General features: G+C 40.1%; 1 protein-coding gene across 1 annotated transcript in view; it reads left to right on the top strand.

Moving 5' to 3' along the window:
* Nucleotides 1-16,966, top strand: part of TCTN1 (tectonic family member 1) — a 380,029-nt gene that overhangs the window by 51,220 nt on the left and 311,843 nt on the right. Inside the window, exon 3 of the mRNA XM_053701719.1 lies at nt 5,734-5,861. Coding sequence (XP_053557694.1) covers nt 5,734-5,861 — 128 coding nt within the window. The remainder of the gene's footprint in view (nt 1-5,733; nt 5,862-16,966) is intronic.

The raw sequence follows: 16,966 nt of genomic DNA, 5'->3' as shown, positions 1-16,966 counted from the left end.
AGTTATAAGTGAGGTTTGCTTAGGATTATTATGTGATAAGTAATCTTCCAGAGATTTTTGAATATCAAGTTTAATAATGGGGTCATTCAATAGGTAATCGTCCAGACGCCATATATAGGTTGTGGGAGGGAGATCTGGCCACTGGACCCGGCACGTAACCGGGGCATGGTCCGACCATGTAATGTGTCCAATGGAACAGTCAGTAATCATGTCTAGTCCGTTGGAGTCTGTGTAGAAATAATCTATGCGGGAGTATTTATTATGTGGTGGAGAATAATATGTGTAGTCTTTGCGTGTTGGGTGCAGTGTGCGCCATATATCATGAAGTTGGAGGTTTAAAATTGTGTTTCTGACAGATTTCAGTACTTTGGTAGGAGTGCTAGCTATGCCATTGGAAGTGTCTAATGTGGTGTCCATAGTTATGTTAAAATCACCAGACAGGAAAACTGTGCCCCTCGCGTGATCTAACAGGAGTTTTGACATTTTAGACATAAAAACATGTTGGTCAGTGTTTGGGCTGTATAAGGTGGCCAATGTTATTGGATGCTCGTATAATGCACCCGTTACAATCAAATATCTCCCTTCTGGATCTCTTTCTATCTGTGAAATTTTCAAAGGCACCGAATGGTGAATTAGGATACCTACACCACCTTTTTTAAATTGTCCTGAGGCAAATATGGCAGTGGGATATTGTGAGTTAAACCACTTCGGTTCTTTTCCTTTACGGAAATGCGTCTCCTGAAGGAACAACACATGACTATACAGACTTTTCAGTGACCTGAAGGCTATAGACCTTTTACCTGGGTTGTTTAAACCTTTGGCGTTGATTGTAGTTAATGTTAGGCCATGCGAGCCAAACTTGCTCTGCCTCTGATTCATCCTGGGAGAGAAGAGAAAAAAAAAAAAAAATAGGAGACAAAGTAGAAAGAGCGAGAGAAATCAGATAATAGAAAGGGAGGAATAAGAAATTGAGAAAAAGGTTTTTAGACCCGATGTATACTTTCGGATCAGGTAATGTATAAGGTAACAAGAAAATAAACTTTCGTATCTAGATTATACAATTACTTAAGTAATACAACAGATTGAAACTGAAAGTTTTTCGCACAGGGTAATAACCCTCAAGCCAGTACATAAAAGGAATGATAAACTTTAAACTCCAAATAACATTGATATACACTAACAAGGGGAGTATTTTATAATTGCTGTCTCGTAGTGTCCAGGATTTGTAATTGTGTAATATAAAGTATTGAGTCAATAATACAGGTGAGAGAAAAGGGGAAAAGAAAGGAAGGAAAAGGCAAGTAAAGTTATGAATGGGAAAGGAAGAGGGGGGGCTAAATGTAAGGAATTAGTGAGAAAAGGGAGAAGAAGTATGGGGATAGTAAGGTGAGGGGGAGAAGGCGGGAAGGAGAAGAGGGTTCTGGAAAAAGGATGTGGGGGGAGATATGCATGAAATAAAGTAGTTTCTGACTGCATAGGTGAAATACTAACCCCAACCCTGGACCCAGGGACACTCACATTATCAGGCCCTACATGATGTTAAGGCGTTTGTAAATACATATAACCTGTCAATATATTATAGAGGTTTAAATTGCCTTTTGACATCATACATCCTATAAAAGGGTGGAGAATACGTCAGTTAGTGTAAAAAATATGAAAAATAAAAGAAAAAGGTAAAAAAATATTTATATTAACTGTTTAAACCCTAATACGTGAATACAAACAGTATAACTTTTCAGTGCATGACCTCATATTGGTTACAGATGTTTAAGAGAGCAAATGCCCTTATGTTTTACCCATCATGAGCCTAAAGTCTTATCAAATTGTCCAGGACAATTAGACCTGCATTCATGCCCACCCTCTCATTGTCCCTGGAGCACTAGGAATGTACATCACATTTAACAAGTAACAGTCACATCAGCTCGGACTTAGCACCAACTAATATAAAAAGGATACAGCTCTAGACGCTCTGTGCAAAAAGTCAAACCTGAAAAGAGGAATGATGGAGGTAGTCGGCCGGCAGGGCCAACTCCTACCTACCACCGACTTGACATGAAGATGGAGAGATTTATTCTGGGGGTGTACCCCGTTGCGGCAGATCCACATCGATGGAAAGTCCGGAGAGGAAGGCTTGCTCATCTGATCCAGGATGAAATATGAAGGATTTATTCTGATATGATGCCACTAAGGAAACTGGGAAGCCCCACCGGTATGGTATTTTATGTGCTCGAAGTTTGGCTGTGATGTGGCCCAATTCCCTCCTTTTCTGGAGGGTTGTTGGCGAGATATCCGAGAAAATTTGCAATTCCTCCCCGGCATGATGGACTGGGTGTTTAAGACGTGCACATCTAAGAATGTCTTCTTTATCTCTGTAATTTAGAAAACGAACAATAATGTCTCTGGGGGGGGCCTTAGGTGGTGGTTTTGCCCGTAGTGCACGATGTGCACGCTCCAGAATTATGTCAGGTGAAGATGGGGTGTCCTTCAGGGATCGGAATAGACTTTGAAGGCATCCATTTATTGCAGGGGGGTGAATAGTCTCTGAGATTCCTCTGATACGTAAGTTATTACGTCGACCTCTGTTGTCTAGGTCTTCAATTTTATCAGCTAATTGTTGTATTGCCTCTGAGTTACTTTGGATGTCAGTATTCATCAATGTTACTGAAGCTGTATGCTCATGTTGTTTAGCTTCTACCTGAGAGACTCTGTTATCCAATGCTGAGATATCTTTCCTTAACTCATTAAAAAAGATTTCGCATTTCTTGAACCGCTTCTTTAATATCCTCCTTGGAGGACAAATTTCTGAGGTCATCTTTAGTGATTGTGTTTTGCATTTGAATGTCCGTGCTTTGTTGTTGCATGATGTTAGCCTGTGAGACTGCCTCTATAATGCTATCAGGTGGAGATGTGGTAGAAGTGTCGACTTGTTTTAGAAATCTATTTAAAGCACCAACTGGAGTATTTTTTTCAGCTTTTTGCTGCTTTTTGCAAGGCATCCCTCAATGTCTCTTATTGTTAAATGGGTATTGGATTGTTAGAATTAGCCTTGTATTAAGTGCATTCCTCTCTTGGTGTAATTAATGTGGAAATTAGTGCTTGACACTAAAGGTGAGCTTTTTCAAGATTATCTTCACGTACTTAATTAAGTAAAATTTGTCAGGGGGGTTCTGTGTATTTTGTTCTTTATGATGACTCAAATGCAGCTTTTATGGTAGAAAGGATTTTAAATGCTGCTTGTGAAAGGACATCTGTGGTTGCTAAATTTGGTTGTTGCAGCCCCCTACAATTTATTAAGGACCAGATCCCTTGATTTCCTGTGACAGATTTGATTTGCAAGGTGGAATTAGGGGGATCAACTATGTCCGTGGAAATGTTTCCCCTCGTGTTCAACTGAGGATTCTAATAAAGGCCAGTCAACTCTCTTCAGCCCCAATCTCTCACCCCTTTTCAAAATTATTCCTGAATCAGTCGCAACTTGTCTTGTGAAAATTTAAGCCTGAAGGTCCCCACCGTGATCTGTTATACTTAACGGAGCTGCCCTCGTGGTATGCAGGATGGTGTGTTGCGCACTTGGGCCTTACTGCAGTGTGACAATATGCTGTATGTGCGGCTGGCTTACCCTGTTTATTGTCGGATGGTGTCCACTTTTCAGAGCCCAGCTGCTTATGTGCTGTGATTGTCCTCTCATGTGATTCGGGGCTGAAGTAAGTGAGCCGCGATGATCATCTGCTGTCTCCGGTTTTCTGTCTCGGCGTGAGCATTAATGGCGCGGGTGCCGCGGCTACTATATGCTGGAGGCAGTCTGCGTTTATGCCTTCAAGGGGTGTCAGTAGTTGAGGGTTACTTCGGTACTCCCACTGGAGTTCAAATAATTGAAAAAAGGAGCGTTTATATGTTTAAAATATGCTATGTACGGCTTGAGGGTTTAGGAGCTCTCCTACAACACAGCCATCTACCAGCGTGGCTTGGCTCCGCCCCCCCATAAATTATGTTTTTTAAGTGGATTCGCCAGTTATTTTGAAAAGTTTTTAAACCACTGTTGTAATTTAATTTATCTATAATAAAAGTTATGTTTTAATATATTGGAACCCCCCTTTTTTCTGCTTTGTGGGGTAGAGACACTGATTTGTATTTCCTGTTTCTAGAAAATTAGGAAAATTAATTTCATATGTTTTGGATTTTATCATAAATTATTATTATTATTATTATTCTTTATTTATGAAGCACCAGCATATTCCGCAGCGCTGTCCATGGATACAATTCATTTAAATAAAACAATGATATATAACTTGTAAGAGACAGGACAACATTTACAAACACATACAGGAGGAATTAAGGGTTCTATTCCCGTGGGAACTTACAATCTACAGTATAAATGGCTACCTGGCTGGTTTGAGGAAGGCCCTGCCATTGCCAGTAGATCTTTTTTGTCAGATCTTCTATTTCTGTAAATCCTGTAGAAAGCATGATACTTGTCAAAGACAAAGCCATCCACATAGTTCCAACTCAGCAATGTAGGAGCTCAAGTGTTATATCTTCCTAGAATCTTCTGGGTTTAGCATGCTTCATGCTGTATGTGTTCCACAATAACAAATCCTCTGGAACCACTATCCATAAAATAGGTTCCCAGGTAGAAGAGTCTTCACCTAAGTCTCACAAACAATTCAAGCAACAGTTTCTTGCACTCAAATCATGGATGACGTTGAAACAGCAGGGTGTATTATGATTCATAGAGAAGAGTCAGACACGTTTCGTTAGTACATAACTTTTTCAATGACTCATGTCTTTTTACGTTTTCAGTTGAAAAATAGTTGAAACTAGTTAAAATGAAAGTACATAGTACCCAAGTAGGGTTGCCAGGTGTCCAGTATTCAACCAGACAGTCCAGTATTTTTGCAGTTTGTACAGTAAAATCTTCACAAAAATACAGGACACTTAAATGTCCATTTTTTTCTATATCCCATAAGTATAATGCCTCTTATGCTTCAATGCATTACAAATATGGAGCAGAAAAAATGAGGGACAGTCAAGGGGGTCACATCTCTTCTGTTTACATGTGTTACTGGGAACCAAATAAGTACAATTATTACTGGCAGCAAAGGGGTAAAATTACTGCCTAGTTGTAAAAAATATACATGTAGAAGAGTGGTAGAGCTTTGGTGGGGGCATTTAGTGATTTATTTTTTATCAAAATGTACTTAACTTGGCTCAGGATTCGCCAAGCTTCTTGACCATTCATTGCTGCTCTTTAACTAAGATGGAATGGTGGGGTCATGCAATAAGGATTTATGTTGAGTTCCTTTTTTTTTTTTTTTTTTTTTTTTGTTGTTGTTGCTTCTTTTATTACCTGTAGTTCTTAATAAAAATACATGTTATACTGCAGTTTGTTTGAGATTTCTTTTGTTGACATTCAACTTTGTACAGTTTTTAGTGGTGTCTTTTTAGCAGTAGCAAAAAGTTGTCAAAAAGGGTCTAATAAATGTATGAATTCAGTGTTTGCTGGGGAAAAAGTAAATCTAGCATTTGTGCAGGGTAAAAACTTATGCTGGATGACATTAGTCCATGATTTGATGTGACCTTGTAGCACAGTGTGAAAAATATACTGCTACTATTTATTTATACCATGCATTTCTTATCTCTCCTTTATTTCTATTTCCATTTATATTTAAATATACTTTAATAAATGGCTACTGTTAGACATCAAATATGTTAACATAAATTATTATTTTACAGAGGAGACGGTCAACTGTGCACACAAGAAGCTGTTTTTTATTCAATCAATTCTTCAAAGACGCCGGAAAGAGTTGTCCAAACTGTTGAATTGACTAATCCAAATATTTTCTGCATTCAAGCAACAAATTGTAAGTTCTTTTAAATAACTAATTCATAGCATTACTATATATTATATTAGGGCAGAACAATTTCTAATTGAATACAAAATATTTTAGTTGAAATAGTTTTTATTAACAGCACTGCATCACATATAATAACAGCAGATCATTACATTAGATATAATGGAAGTCTAACATAGGTTAATATGTTATAGCATGGTCTTTAATACAGTTGTTATTCATGAGTTTATAACACATTCAGGGTAACTAGTTTAGTAACAGGTCCCCCTTGAGTCCATAAACATTTTCTTATAGTAATCAGTCTCCCATATGTCCCTTGGCATCCAATGGTTTGATATCTTACACGATAGTCCAAGAGTTACCCTCCTACTGTATGTCAGGTTTTTCTCCTATTTCCATGTTTCTTATATAGTATGATAAAGTGTCATTGATATTTTGTTTTCACCTCCCCTTAACTAAACATAAGGCTCATAGCTTTAGAGAAGCAACAGTATTAATAGGGGGGAATAAATGCATAAAGATAAGTTTTAAATAATAAAGAAAAAAAAGAATAATTCAACTTAAACAATAAAACTTTTAAATATTTTCCATTACTGTACTTTATTGCTATAGTAGCTAATAAATGCTTACTCATCCAACACTTTTTTTTTTTTATGTTTTCCCAAAGTTCAGTCCACAGGGATAAGTTCTGGTGGTAGATAGCTCCCTCATCTAGAAAATCATTTATCTTTCTCACCCTTCAAGTCCGTCCTGTCTCTCCTTAGTCTCTGCTTTAGTCTCGATTTGTGCTATTCTGGAGTATCCAGTAAGAACATATTTTGTGGAATGTGTCTACAGTATCCTGTATAAACGCTGCTGATTCATACATTGTATATATAGACTTGATTCTAACTAGAACTTCTGTCCAATTTGGTACCCCTGTCTTCCAGTATTTGGCTATGGTTATTCTAGTAGCCATGCACAGAATTCTAATGAAAGTGTTTATATGTGAGTTAAATCTGGGAATTTGTTTGTGTAGCAATGCCTGTGTCGGGGTGAGTGAGATCCGTTCATCTAATGTTTTACTTAAGAGTTTCAAAAGGTCTTGCCATATTGTTTGAACTCTCGGGCATTCCCACCACATGTGGATATAAGATCCTAGTGTTGCATCCCCTATAGCAATTTCTAGAGCTACCTTTCACTAGGTGTGCTGTTTTTGATGGGAGTCAAATACCATCTAAAAGACGTTTTTCCTTAAATCAGCGCTGAGAAGTCCTTTGCTTGAGTAATGAGATTTCTCGTTCCAGTCTTTTTTGTCAAACTCACTGTCAATATCTGTTTCCCATTTCAATGTTATGGGGGATTTAGATTTAATTTTTGCCGCTTGAATGGAAATATGCATCTTTGGGATGCAGTGCATAAGCTTTCTAACGTTGTTTTACATTTAGATGTGTCAGCTGTCCCCCAAATACTCACGTATAGCTGAGGCAGTTTGCAAATATAAAAACCAATGTGTTGCAATGGCATCTAACTGTTGCTGGAGTTATATAAGTTAATAATTTACCATTAGTCATCATATCCGCTACTCTATATAGTTCTTATTCTTCCATTTCTTTATAGGTTGTTTGAATTTGTCATGAACTATATATTTTAAGAGTATTATTAGTGTCTTTTTAGGGAAGAGCATTCCCGTTTTTAGTGTCTATGACCATTGCTGTATGGTAAGTGTTGTAATCCTATTCTGGCAATGTTTATTCTTGTGTTGTGTGTCTTTTCTCCAAATAATATTGTCTGGTGTTTCGTTTCCCCCCATTTCCGCTTCCAATGCAGGCCACAGTACATCTCCCTGTCTCCTACTTATTATAGAACTCTGTGCCTGCCTCGCAGCTGTATAATAATCGAGTAGGTTGGGTACTCCCACCCCTCTCCGTTGTCTATGTCGAGTCAGTATTTGATGCAGAATTCTCGCATGTTTATTATCTCTCAAAAATCTATGTATATCTGCCTGGAGGGTATCCAAATCTTGAGAGTTCATTTTGATTGTGAGGACCCTGAACAAATATAGGAGTTTAGGTTAAACAGTCATTTTTATTGAGGACAATCTCCCATACCGAGAGAACCCAAAATTCTTCTATTTCTCCAACATAGGTGTGTCCGGTCCACGGCGTCATCCTTACTTGTGGGATATTCTCCTCCCCAACAGGAAATGGCAAAGAGCCCAGCAAAGCTGGTCACATGATCCCTCCTAGGCTCCGCCTTCCCCAGTCATTCTCTTTGCCGTTGTACAGGCAACATCTCCACGGAGATGGCTTAGAGTTTTTTGGTGTTTAAATGTAGTTTTTATTCTTCAATCAAGAGTTTGTTATTTTAAAATAGTGCTGGTATGTACTATTTACTCTGAAACAGAAAAGAGATGAAGATTTCTGTTTGTAAGAGGAAAATGATTTTAGCAACCGTTACTAAAATCGATGGCTGTTTCCACACAGGACTGTTGAGAGGAATTAACTTCAGTTGGGGGAAACAGTGAGCAGACTTTTGCTGCTTGAGGTATGACACATTTCTAACAAGACTTGGTAATGCTGGAAGCTGTCATTTTCCCTATGGGATCCGGTAAGCCATTTTTATTAAATAAGAATAAAGGGCTTCACAAGGGCTTTAAAGACTGACTGGTAGACATTTTTCTGGGCTAAAACGATTGATTTATAAGCATTTTTAATACTTCATAGCTTTGAGGAGTTATTTTATTCTTGGGAATTATGTAAAATAACCGGCAGGCACTGTATTGGACACCTTTTTCACTGGGGGCCTTCTCTAATCATAGGCAGAGCCTCATTTTCGCGCCTCTATTGCGCAGTTGTTTTTGGGAAGCAAGGCATGCAGATGCATGTGTGAGGAGCTCAGATACATAGAAAAAGCTTACTGAAGGCGTCATTTGGTATCGTATTCCCCTTTGGGCTTGGTTGGGTCTCAGCAAAGCAGATACCAGGGACTGTATAGGGGTTAAATATAAAAACGTCTCCGGTTCCGTTATTTTAAGAGTTAAAGCTTTCAAATTTGGTGTGCAATACTTTTAAGGCTTTAAGACACTGTGGTGAAATTTTGGTGAATTTTGAACAATTCCTTCATACTTTTTCACATTTTCAGTAATAAAGTGTGTTCAGTTTAAAATTTAAAGTGACAGTAACGGTTTTATTTTAAAACGTTTTTTGTACTTTGTTATCAAGTTTATGCCTGTTTAACATGTCTGAACTATCAGATAGACTATGTTCTGTATGTGAGGAAGCCAAGGTTCCTTCTCATTTAAATAGATGTGATTTATGTGACACAAAATTTAGAGAAAATGATGCCCAAGATGATTCCTCAAGTGAGGGGAGTAAGCATGGTACTGCATCATCCCCTCCTTCGTCTACGCCAGTCTTGCCCACACAGGAGGCCCCTAGTACATCTAGTGCGCCAATACTCCTTACTATGCAACAATTAACGGCTGTAATGGATAATTCTATCAAAAACATTTTAGCCAAAATGCCCACTTATCAGCGAAAGCGCGACTGCTCTGTTTTAGAAAATACTGAAGAGCATGAGGACGCTGATGATAATGGTTCTGAAATGCCCCTACACCAGTCTGAGGGGGCCAGGGAGGTTTTGTCTGAGGGAGAAATTTCAGATTCAGGGAAAATTTCTCAACAAGCTGAACCTGATGTGATTACATTCAAATTTAAATTGGAACATCTCCGCGCTCTGCTTAAGGAGGTGTTATCTACTCTGGATGATTGTGAGAATTTGGTCATTCCAGAGAAATTATGTAAGATGGACAAGTTCCTAGAGGTCCCGGGGCCCCCCGAAGCTTTTCCTATACCCAAGCGGGTGGCGGACATTGTAAACAAAGAATGGGAAAGGCCCGGCATACCTTTTGTCCCTCCCCCTATATTTAAGAAATTGTTTCCTATGGTCGACCCCAGAAAGGACTTATGGCAGACAGTCCCCAAGGTCGAGGGGGCGGTTTCTACTCTAAACAAACGCACTACTATCCCTATAGAAGATAGTTGTGCTTTCAAAGATCCTATGGATAAAAAATTAGAGGGTTTGCTTAAAAAGATGTTTGTTCAGCAAGGTTACCTTCTACAACCAATTTCATGCATTGTTCCTGTCACTACAGCAGCGTGTTTCTGGTTCGATGAACTAGAAAAGTCGCTCAATAAAGATTCTTCTTATGAGGAGATTATGGACAGAATTCATGCTCTCAAATTGGCTAACTCTTTTACTTTAGACGCCACTTTGCAATTGGCTAGATTAGCGGCGAAAAATTCAGGGTTTGCTATTGTGGCGCGCAGAGCGCTTTGGCTAAAATCTTGGTCAGCGGATGCGTCTTCCAAGAACAAATTGCTTAACATACGTTTCAAGGGGAAAACGCTGTTTGGCCCTGACTTGAAAGAGATTATTTCTGATATCACTGGGGGTAAGGGCCACGCCCTTCCTCAGGATAGGTCTTTCAAGGCTAAAAATAAACCAAATTTTCGTCCCTTTCGCAGAAACGGACCAGCCCCAAGTGCTACATCCTCTAAGCAAGAGGGTAATACTTCTCAAACCAAGCCAGCCTGGAGGCCAATGCAAGGCTGGAACAAAGGTAAGCAGGCCAAGAAACCTGCCACTGCTACCAAGACAGCATGAGATGTTGGCCCCCGATCCGGGACCGGATCTGGTGGGGGGCAGACTTTCTCTCTTCGCTCAGGCTTGGGCAAGAGATGTTCTGGATCCTTGGGCGCTAGAAATAGTCTCCCAAGGTTATCTTCTAGAATTCAAGGAGCTTCCCCCAAGGGGGAGGTTCCACAGGTCTCAATTGTCTTCAGACCACATAAAAAGACAGGCATTCTTACATTGTGTAGAAGACCTGTTAAAAATGGGAGTGATTCATCCTGTTCCATTAGGAGAACAAGGGATGGGATTCTACTCCAATCTGTTCATAGTTCCCAAAAAAGAGGGAACATTCAGACCAATCTTAGATCTCAAGATCCTAAACAAGTTTCTCAAGGTTCCATCGTTCAAAATGGAAACCATTCGGACAATTCTTCCTTCCATCCAGGAAGGTCAATTCATGACCACGGTGGATTTAAAGGATGCGTATCTACATATTCCTATCCACAAGGAACATCATCGGTTCCTAAGGTTCGCCTTTCTGGACAAGCATTACCAGTTTGTGGCACTTCCATTCGGATTAGCCACTGCTCCAAGAATTTTCACAAAGGTACTAGGGTCCCTTCTAGCGGTGCTACGACCAAGGGGCATTGCAGTAGTACCTTACTTGGACGACATACTGATTCAAGCGTCGTCCCTACCACAAGCAAAGGCTCATACGGACATTGTCCTGGCCTTTCTCAGATCTCACGGGTGGAAAGTGAACGTAGAAAAAAGTTCTCTATCTCCGTCAACAAGAGTTCCCTTCTTGGGAACAATAATAGACTCCTTAGAAATGAGGATTTTTCTGACAGAGGCCAGAAAATCAAAACTTCTAAGCTCTTGTCAAGTACTTCATTCTGTTCTTCTTCCTTCCATAGCACAGTGCATGGAAGTAATAGGTTTGATGGTCGCGGCAATGGACATAGTTCCTTTTGCGCGAATTCATCTGAGACCATTACAACTGTGCATGCTCAGTCAGTGGAATGGGGATTATACAGACTTGTCTCCGACGATACAAGTAGATCAGAGGACCAGAGATTCACTCCGTTGGTGGCTGACCCTGGACAACCTGTCACAGGGGATGAGCTTCCGCAGACCAGAGTGGGTCATTGTCACGACCGACGCCAGTCTGGTAGGCTGGGGCGCGGTCTGGGAACCCCTGAAAGCTCAGGGTCTTTGGTCTCGGGAAGAATCTCTTCTCCCGATAAACATTCTGGAACTGAGAGCGATATTCAATGCTCTCAAGGCTTGGCCTCAGCTAGCAAAGGCCAAATTCATACGGTTTCAATCAGACAACATGACGACTGTTGCGTATATCAACCATCAGGGGGGAACAAGGAGTTCCCTGGCGATGGAAGAAGTGACCAAAATCATTCAATGGGCGGAGACTCACTCCTGCCACTTGTCTGCAATCCACATCCCAGGCGTGGAAAATTGGGAAGCGGATTTTCTGAGTCGTCAGACATTTCATCCGGGGGAGTGGGAACTCCATCCGGAAATCTTTGCCCAAATAACTCAATTGTGGGGCATTCCAGACATGGATCTGATGGCCTCTCGTCAGAACTTCAAGGTTCCTTGCTACGGGTCCAGATCCAGGGATCCCAAGGCGACTCTAGTAGATGCACTAGTAGCACCTTGGACCTTCAACCTAGCTTATGTATTCCCACCGTTTCCTCTCATCCCCAGGCTGGTAGCCAGGATCCATCAGGAGAGGGCGTCGGTGATCTTGATAGCTCCTGCGTGGCCACGCAGGACTTGGTATGCAGACCTGGTGAATATGTCATCGGCTCCACCATGGAAGCTACCTTTGAGACAGGACCTTCTTGTTCAAGGTCCGTTCGAACATCCGAATCTGGTTTCACTCCAACTGACTGCTTGGAGATTAAACGCTTGATTTTATCAAAGCGAGGGTTCTCAGATTCTGTCATTGATACTCTTGTTCAGGCCAGAAAGCCTGTAACTAGAAAAATCTACCATAAAATATGGAAAAAATATATCTGTTGGTGTGAATCTAAAGGATTACCATGGAACAAGATAAAAATTCCTAAGATTCTATCCTTTCTTCAAGAAGGTTTGGAGAAAGGATTATCTGCAAGTTCTTTGAAGGGACAGATTTCTGCTTTATCTGTTTTACTTCACAAAAAGCTGGCGGCTGTGCCAGATGTTCAGGCTTTTGTTCAGGCTCTGGTTAGAATCAAGCCTGTTTACAAACCTTTGACTCCTCCTTGGAGTCTCAATTTAGTTCTTTTAGTTCTTCAGGGGGTTCCGTTTGAGCCCCTACATTCCGTTGATATCAAGTTATTATCTTGGAAAGTTTTGTTTTTGGTTGCAATTTCTTCTGCTAGAAGAGTTTCAGAGTTATCTGCTCTGCAGTGTTCTCCTCCTTATCTGGTGTTCCATGCAGATAAGGTGGTTTTGCGTACTAAACCTGGTTTTCTTCCGAAAGTTGTTTCTAACAAAAACGTTAACCAGGAGATAGTCGTGCCTTCTTTGTGTCCGAATCCAGTTTCAAAGAAGGAACGTTTGTTGCACAATTTGGATGTAGTTCATGCTCTAAAATTCTATTTAGATGCTACAAAGGATTTCAGACAAACATCTTCCTTGTTTGTTGTTTATTCTGGTAAAAGGAGAGGTCAAAAAGCAACTTCTACCTCTCTATCTTTTTGGCTTAAAAGCATCATCAGATTGGCTTATGAGACTGCCGGACGGCAGCCTCCTGAAAGAATCACAGCTCATTCCACTAGGGCCGTGGCTTCCACATGGGCCTTTAAGAACGAGGCTTCTGTTGATCAGATATGTAAGGCAGCGACTTGGTCTTCACTGCACACTTTTACCAAATTTTACAAATTTGATACTTTTGCTTCTTCTGAGGCTATTTTTGGGAGAAAGGTTTTGCAAACCGTGGTGCCTTCCATCTAGGTGACCTGATTTGCTCCCTCCCATCATCCGTGTCCTAAAGCTTTGGTATTGGTTCCCACAAGTAAGGATGACGCCGTGGACCGGACACACCTATGTTGGAGAAAACAGAATTTATGTTTACCTGATAAATTACTTTCTCCAACGGTGTGTCCGGTCCACGGCCCGCCCTGGTTTTTTAATCAGGTCTGATGATTTATTTTCTTTAACTACAGTCACCACGGTATCATATGATTTCTCCTATGCAAATATTCCTCCTTTACGTCGGTCGAATGACTGGGGAAGGCGGAGCCTAGGAGGGATCATGTGACCAGCTTTGCTGGGCTCTTTGCCATTTCCTGTTGGGGAGGAGAATATCCCACAAGTAAGGATGACGCCGTGGACCGGACACACCGTTGGAGAAAGTAATTTATCAGGTAAACATAAATTCTGTTTTCCTTAAATCAGATCGTATTGTTTTAAATAAGGGGATATAGTTAGATGTGTATAATTTCGAGGAATGAGTTGTTAATTTAACCCCCAAATACTTAAATCCTTCTGACACCCATTGAAAGTCGAAATTTGCCTCAATAAGTTTAATAGTATGTTTAGGCATGGCTATTGGAAGAGCTTCACACTTTTCAACATTTATTTTATAACCTGATATCTCTGAGAACAAGTGTAGTGCTTTATATAAATAAAGGGAGAGAGAGCGATGGTTTTGAGATGGTTAGCAACACATCATCTGCAAACAAGGGGATTTTATGGTAAATCCTTCCTATTTCTAATCCAAATATATCTCGTGAGTTATGTATATATGCTGCTAGCAGTTCTATACACATTGCAAAAATTAAGGGTGACAATGGGCACCCTTGTCTAGTACCATTGCGAATGTGTATAGTTTTGGATTGGTGTCCAATGGCTCTGACCTGGGCTGTAGGTGTGGAGTATAGATTTTTAATGGCTTCTAAAAATCCACCTTCAAATCCCAACTTATTAATTAATGATAGCATATATCTCCAGTCAACGCTGTCGAATGCCTTCTTCACATCCAACGATAGGATCAGAGAAGGCACTCTGCGGTCCTGAAGAAAGTCCATTACCGAGATCATTCTGCGTATATTGTCAGGGGCCTCCCTATCTTTAACAAATCCCACCTGATCTGGGTGTATAATGGTGGGTAAAATATGCTTTAATCGATTAGCATGAATTTTTGTAACTATCTTGAGATCCTGGTTGATAAGGGAGATTGGCCTATAACTGGTACAGAATTTAGGGTTTTTCCCTGGTTTCAGGATTACCACAATATACCACTATAAAAGAGTTAAGTGTTGTTTGGGTAGTATTAGTATGATGAACTTCTTTCCCATCGTATAATTTACTATAGTACTGAGAAAATGCGTCGACTATTTCTTGAAGGTGAGAGGTTGATCACCCTCAGAGTCTTGTATTGTTGGTATGGATAGAGCTTGGTAACTATCTCCTTATTTTTTTTTTTGCTAAATATTTGTCCAGCTTATTAGCAAATATAAAATAATTTTGTTTTTAATTTATAAGCAGTTTTTATAGATTGTTCATTTAGTATCGAATTTAATTTTTTTTTCTTACTTGTAAGTTGTGTAAGAGTAACCTTTTGATTTTTTTAATTTATGGGATTGTTTCATAAGCGTATCTTTTTTTTTTTTTTCTTTCTTATATAAGGCCTTTTCTCTTGTTAAGTGTATCCAGTCCACGGATCATCCATTACTTATGGGATATTCTCCTTCCCAACAGCAAGAGGATCACCCACAGCAGAGCCGAACTAATGTAAGTAAAGCCTTAAATGCAGTGAGAGCTACTGGTATCAGGCTTATTAATAGAGATGCATACTCTTATAAAAATGTAATATAAAACGTTTGCTGGCATGTTTAATCGTTTTTATATGTATTTGGTGATAAAACTTATTGGGGCCTAGTTTTTTTCCACATGGCTGGCTTGAATTTGGCCTAGAAACAGTTTCCTTAGGCTTTCCACTGTTGTAATATGAGTGGGAGGGGCCTATTTTGCTGTTTTTTTGCACAACAAAAATTACAGACACAGACATCCAGCTTCTTCCTGCATGATCCAGGACATCTCTGGAAGGCTCAAAAGGCTTCAAAGTCGTTTTTGAGGGAGGTAAAAAGCCACAGTAGAGCTGTGGCAGTTGTTGTGACTGTTTGGGAAAAAAAAAAAAAAAAAGTTTTTGTCTAATTATTTTTTGGGTATTAAGGGGTTAATCATCCATTTGCAAGTGGGTGTAATGCTCTGCTAACTTGTTACATACACTGTAAAAATTTCGTTAGTGTAACTGCCTTTTTTCACTGTTATTTCAAATTTTGACAAAATTTGTGTTTCTTAAAGGTGCAGTAACGTTTTTTATATTGCTTGTAAACTTGTTTAAAGTGTTTTCCATGCTTGCTAGTCTCATTGCTAGTCTGTTTAAACATGTCTGACACAGAGGAAACTACTTGTTCATTATGTTTGAAAGCCATGGTGGAGCCCCATAGGAGAATGTGTACTAAATGTATTGATTTTACCTTAAACAGTAAAGATCAGTCTTTAACTATAAAAGAAATATCACCAGAAGATTCTGACGAGGGGGAAGTTATGCCGACTAACTCTCCCCACGTGTCAGACCCTTCGCCTCCCGCTCAGGGAATGCACGCTAATATGGCGCCAATTACATCAGGGACGCCCATAGCGATTACCTTGCAGGACATGGCAGCAATCATGAATAATACCCTGTCAGAGGTATTATCCAGGTTGCCTGAATTAAGAGGCAAGCGCGATTGCTCTGGGGTTAGGAGAAATACAGAGCGCGCAGATGCTGTAAGGGCCATGTCTGATACTGCGTCACAATATGCAGATCGTGAGGACGGAGAGCTTCAGTCTGTGGGTGACATCTCTGATTCGGGGAATCCTGATTCAGAGATTTCTAATTTTAAATTTAAGCTTGAGAACCTCTGTGTGTTGCTTGGGGAGGTATTAGCTGCTCTGAATGACTGTAACACAGTTGCAGTACAAGAGAAATTGTGTAGGCTGGATAAATACTATGCGGTACCGGTGTGTACTGATGTTTTTCCTATACCTAAAAAGCTTACAGAAATTATTAGCAAGGAGTGGGATAGACCGGGTGTGCCTTTTTCCCCACCTCCTATATTTAGAAAAATGTTTCCAATAGACGCCACTACACGGGACTTATGGCAGACGGTCCCTAAGGTGGAGGGAGCAGTTTTCTACTTTAGCAAAGCGTACTACTATCCCGGTTGAGGACAGTTGTGCTTTTTCAGATCCAATGGATAAAAAATTGGAGGGTTACCTTAAGAAAATGTTTATTCAACAAGGTTTTATTTTACAGCCCCTTGCATGCATTGCGCCTGTCACGGCCGCGGCGGCATTCTGGTTTGAGGCCCTGGAAGAGGCCATCCATACAGCTCCATTGACTGAAATTATTGACAAGCTTAGAACACTTAAGCTAGCTAACTCATTTGTTTCTGATGCCATTGTTCATTTGACTAAACTAACGGCTAAGAATTCCGGATTCGCCA

This window comes from Bombina bombina, chromosome 2 (assembly GCF_027579735.1).
Source record: "Bombina bombina isolate aBomBom1 chromosome 2, aBomBom1.pri, whole genome shotgun sequence".
Lineage (NCBI taxonomy): Eukaryota > Metazoa > Chordata > Amphibia > Anura > Bombinatoridae > Bombina > Bombina bombina.
Note: the sequence above shows the minus strand (reverse complement) of the source record. Positions and strands in the feature narration are given on the sequence as shown.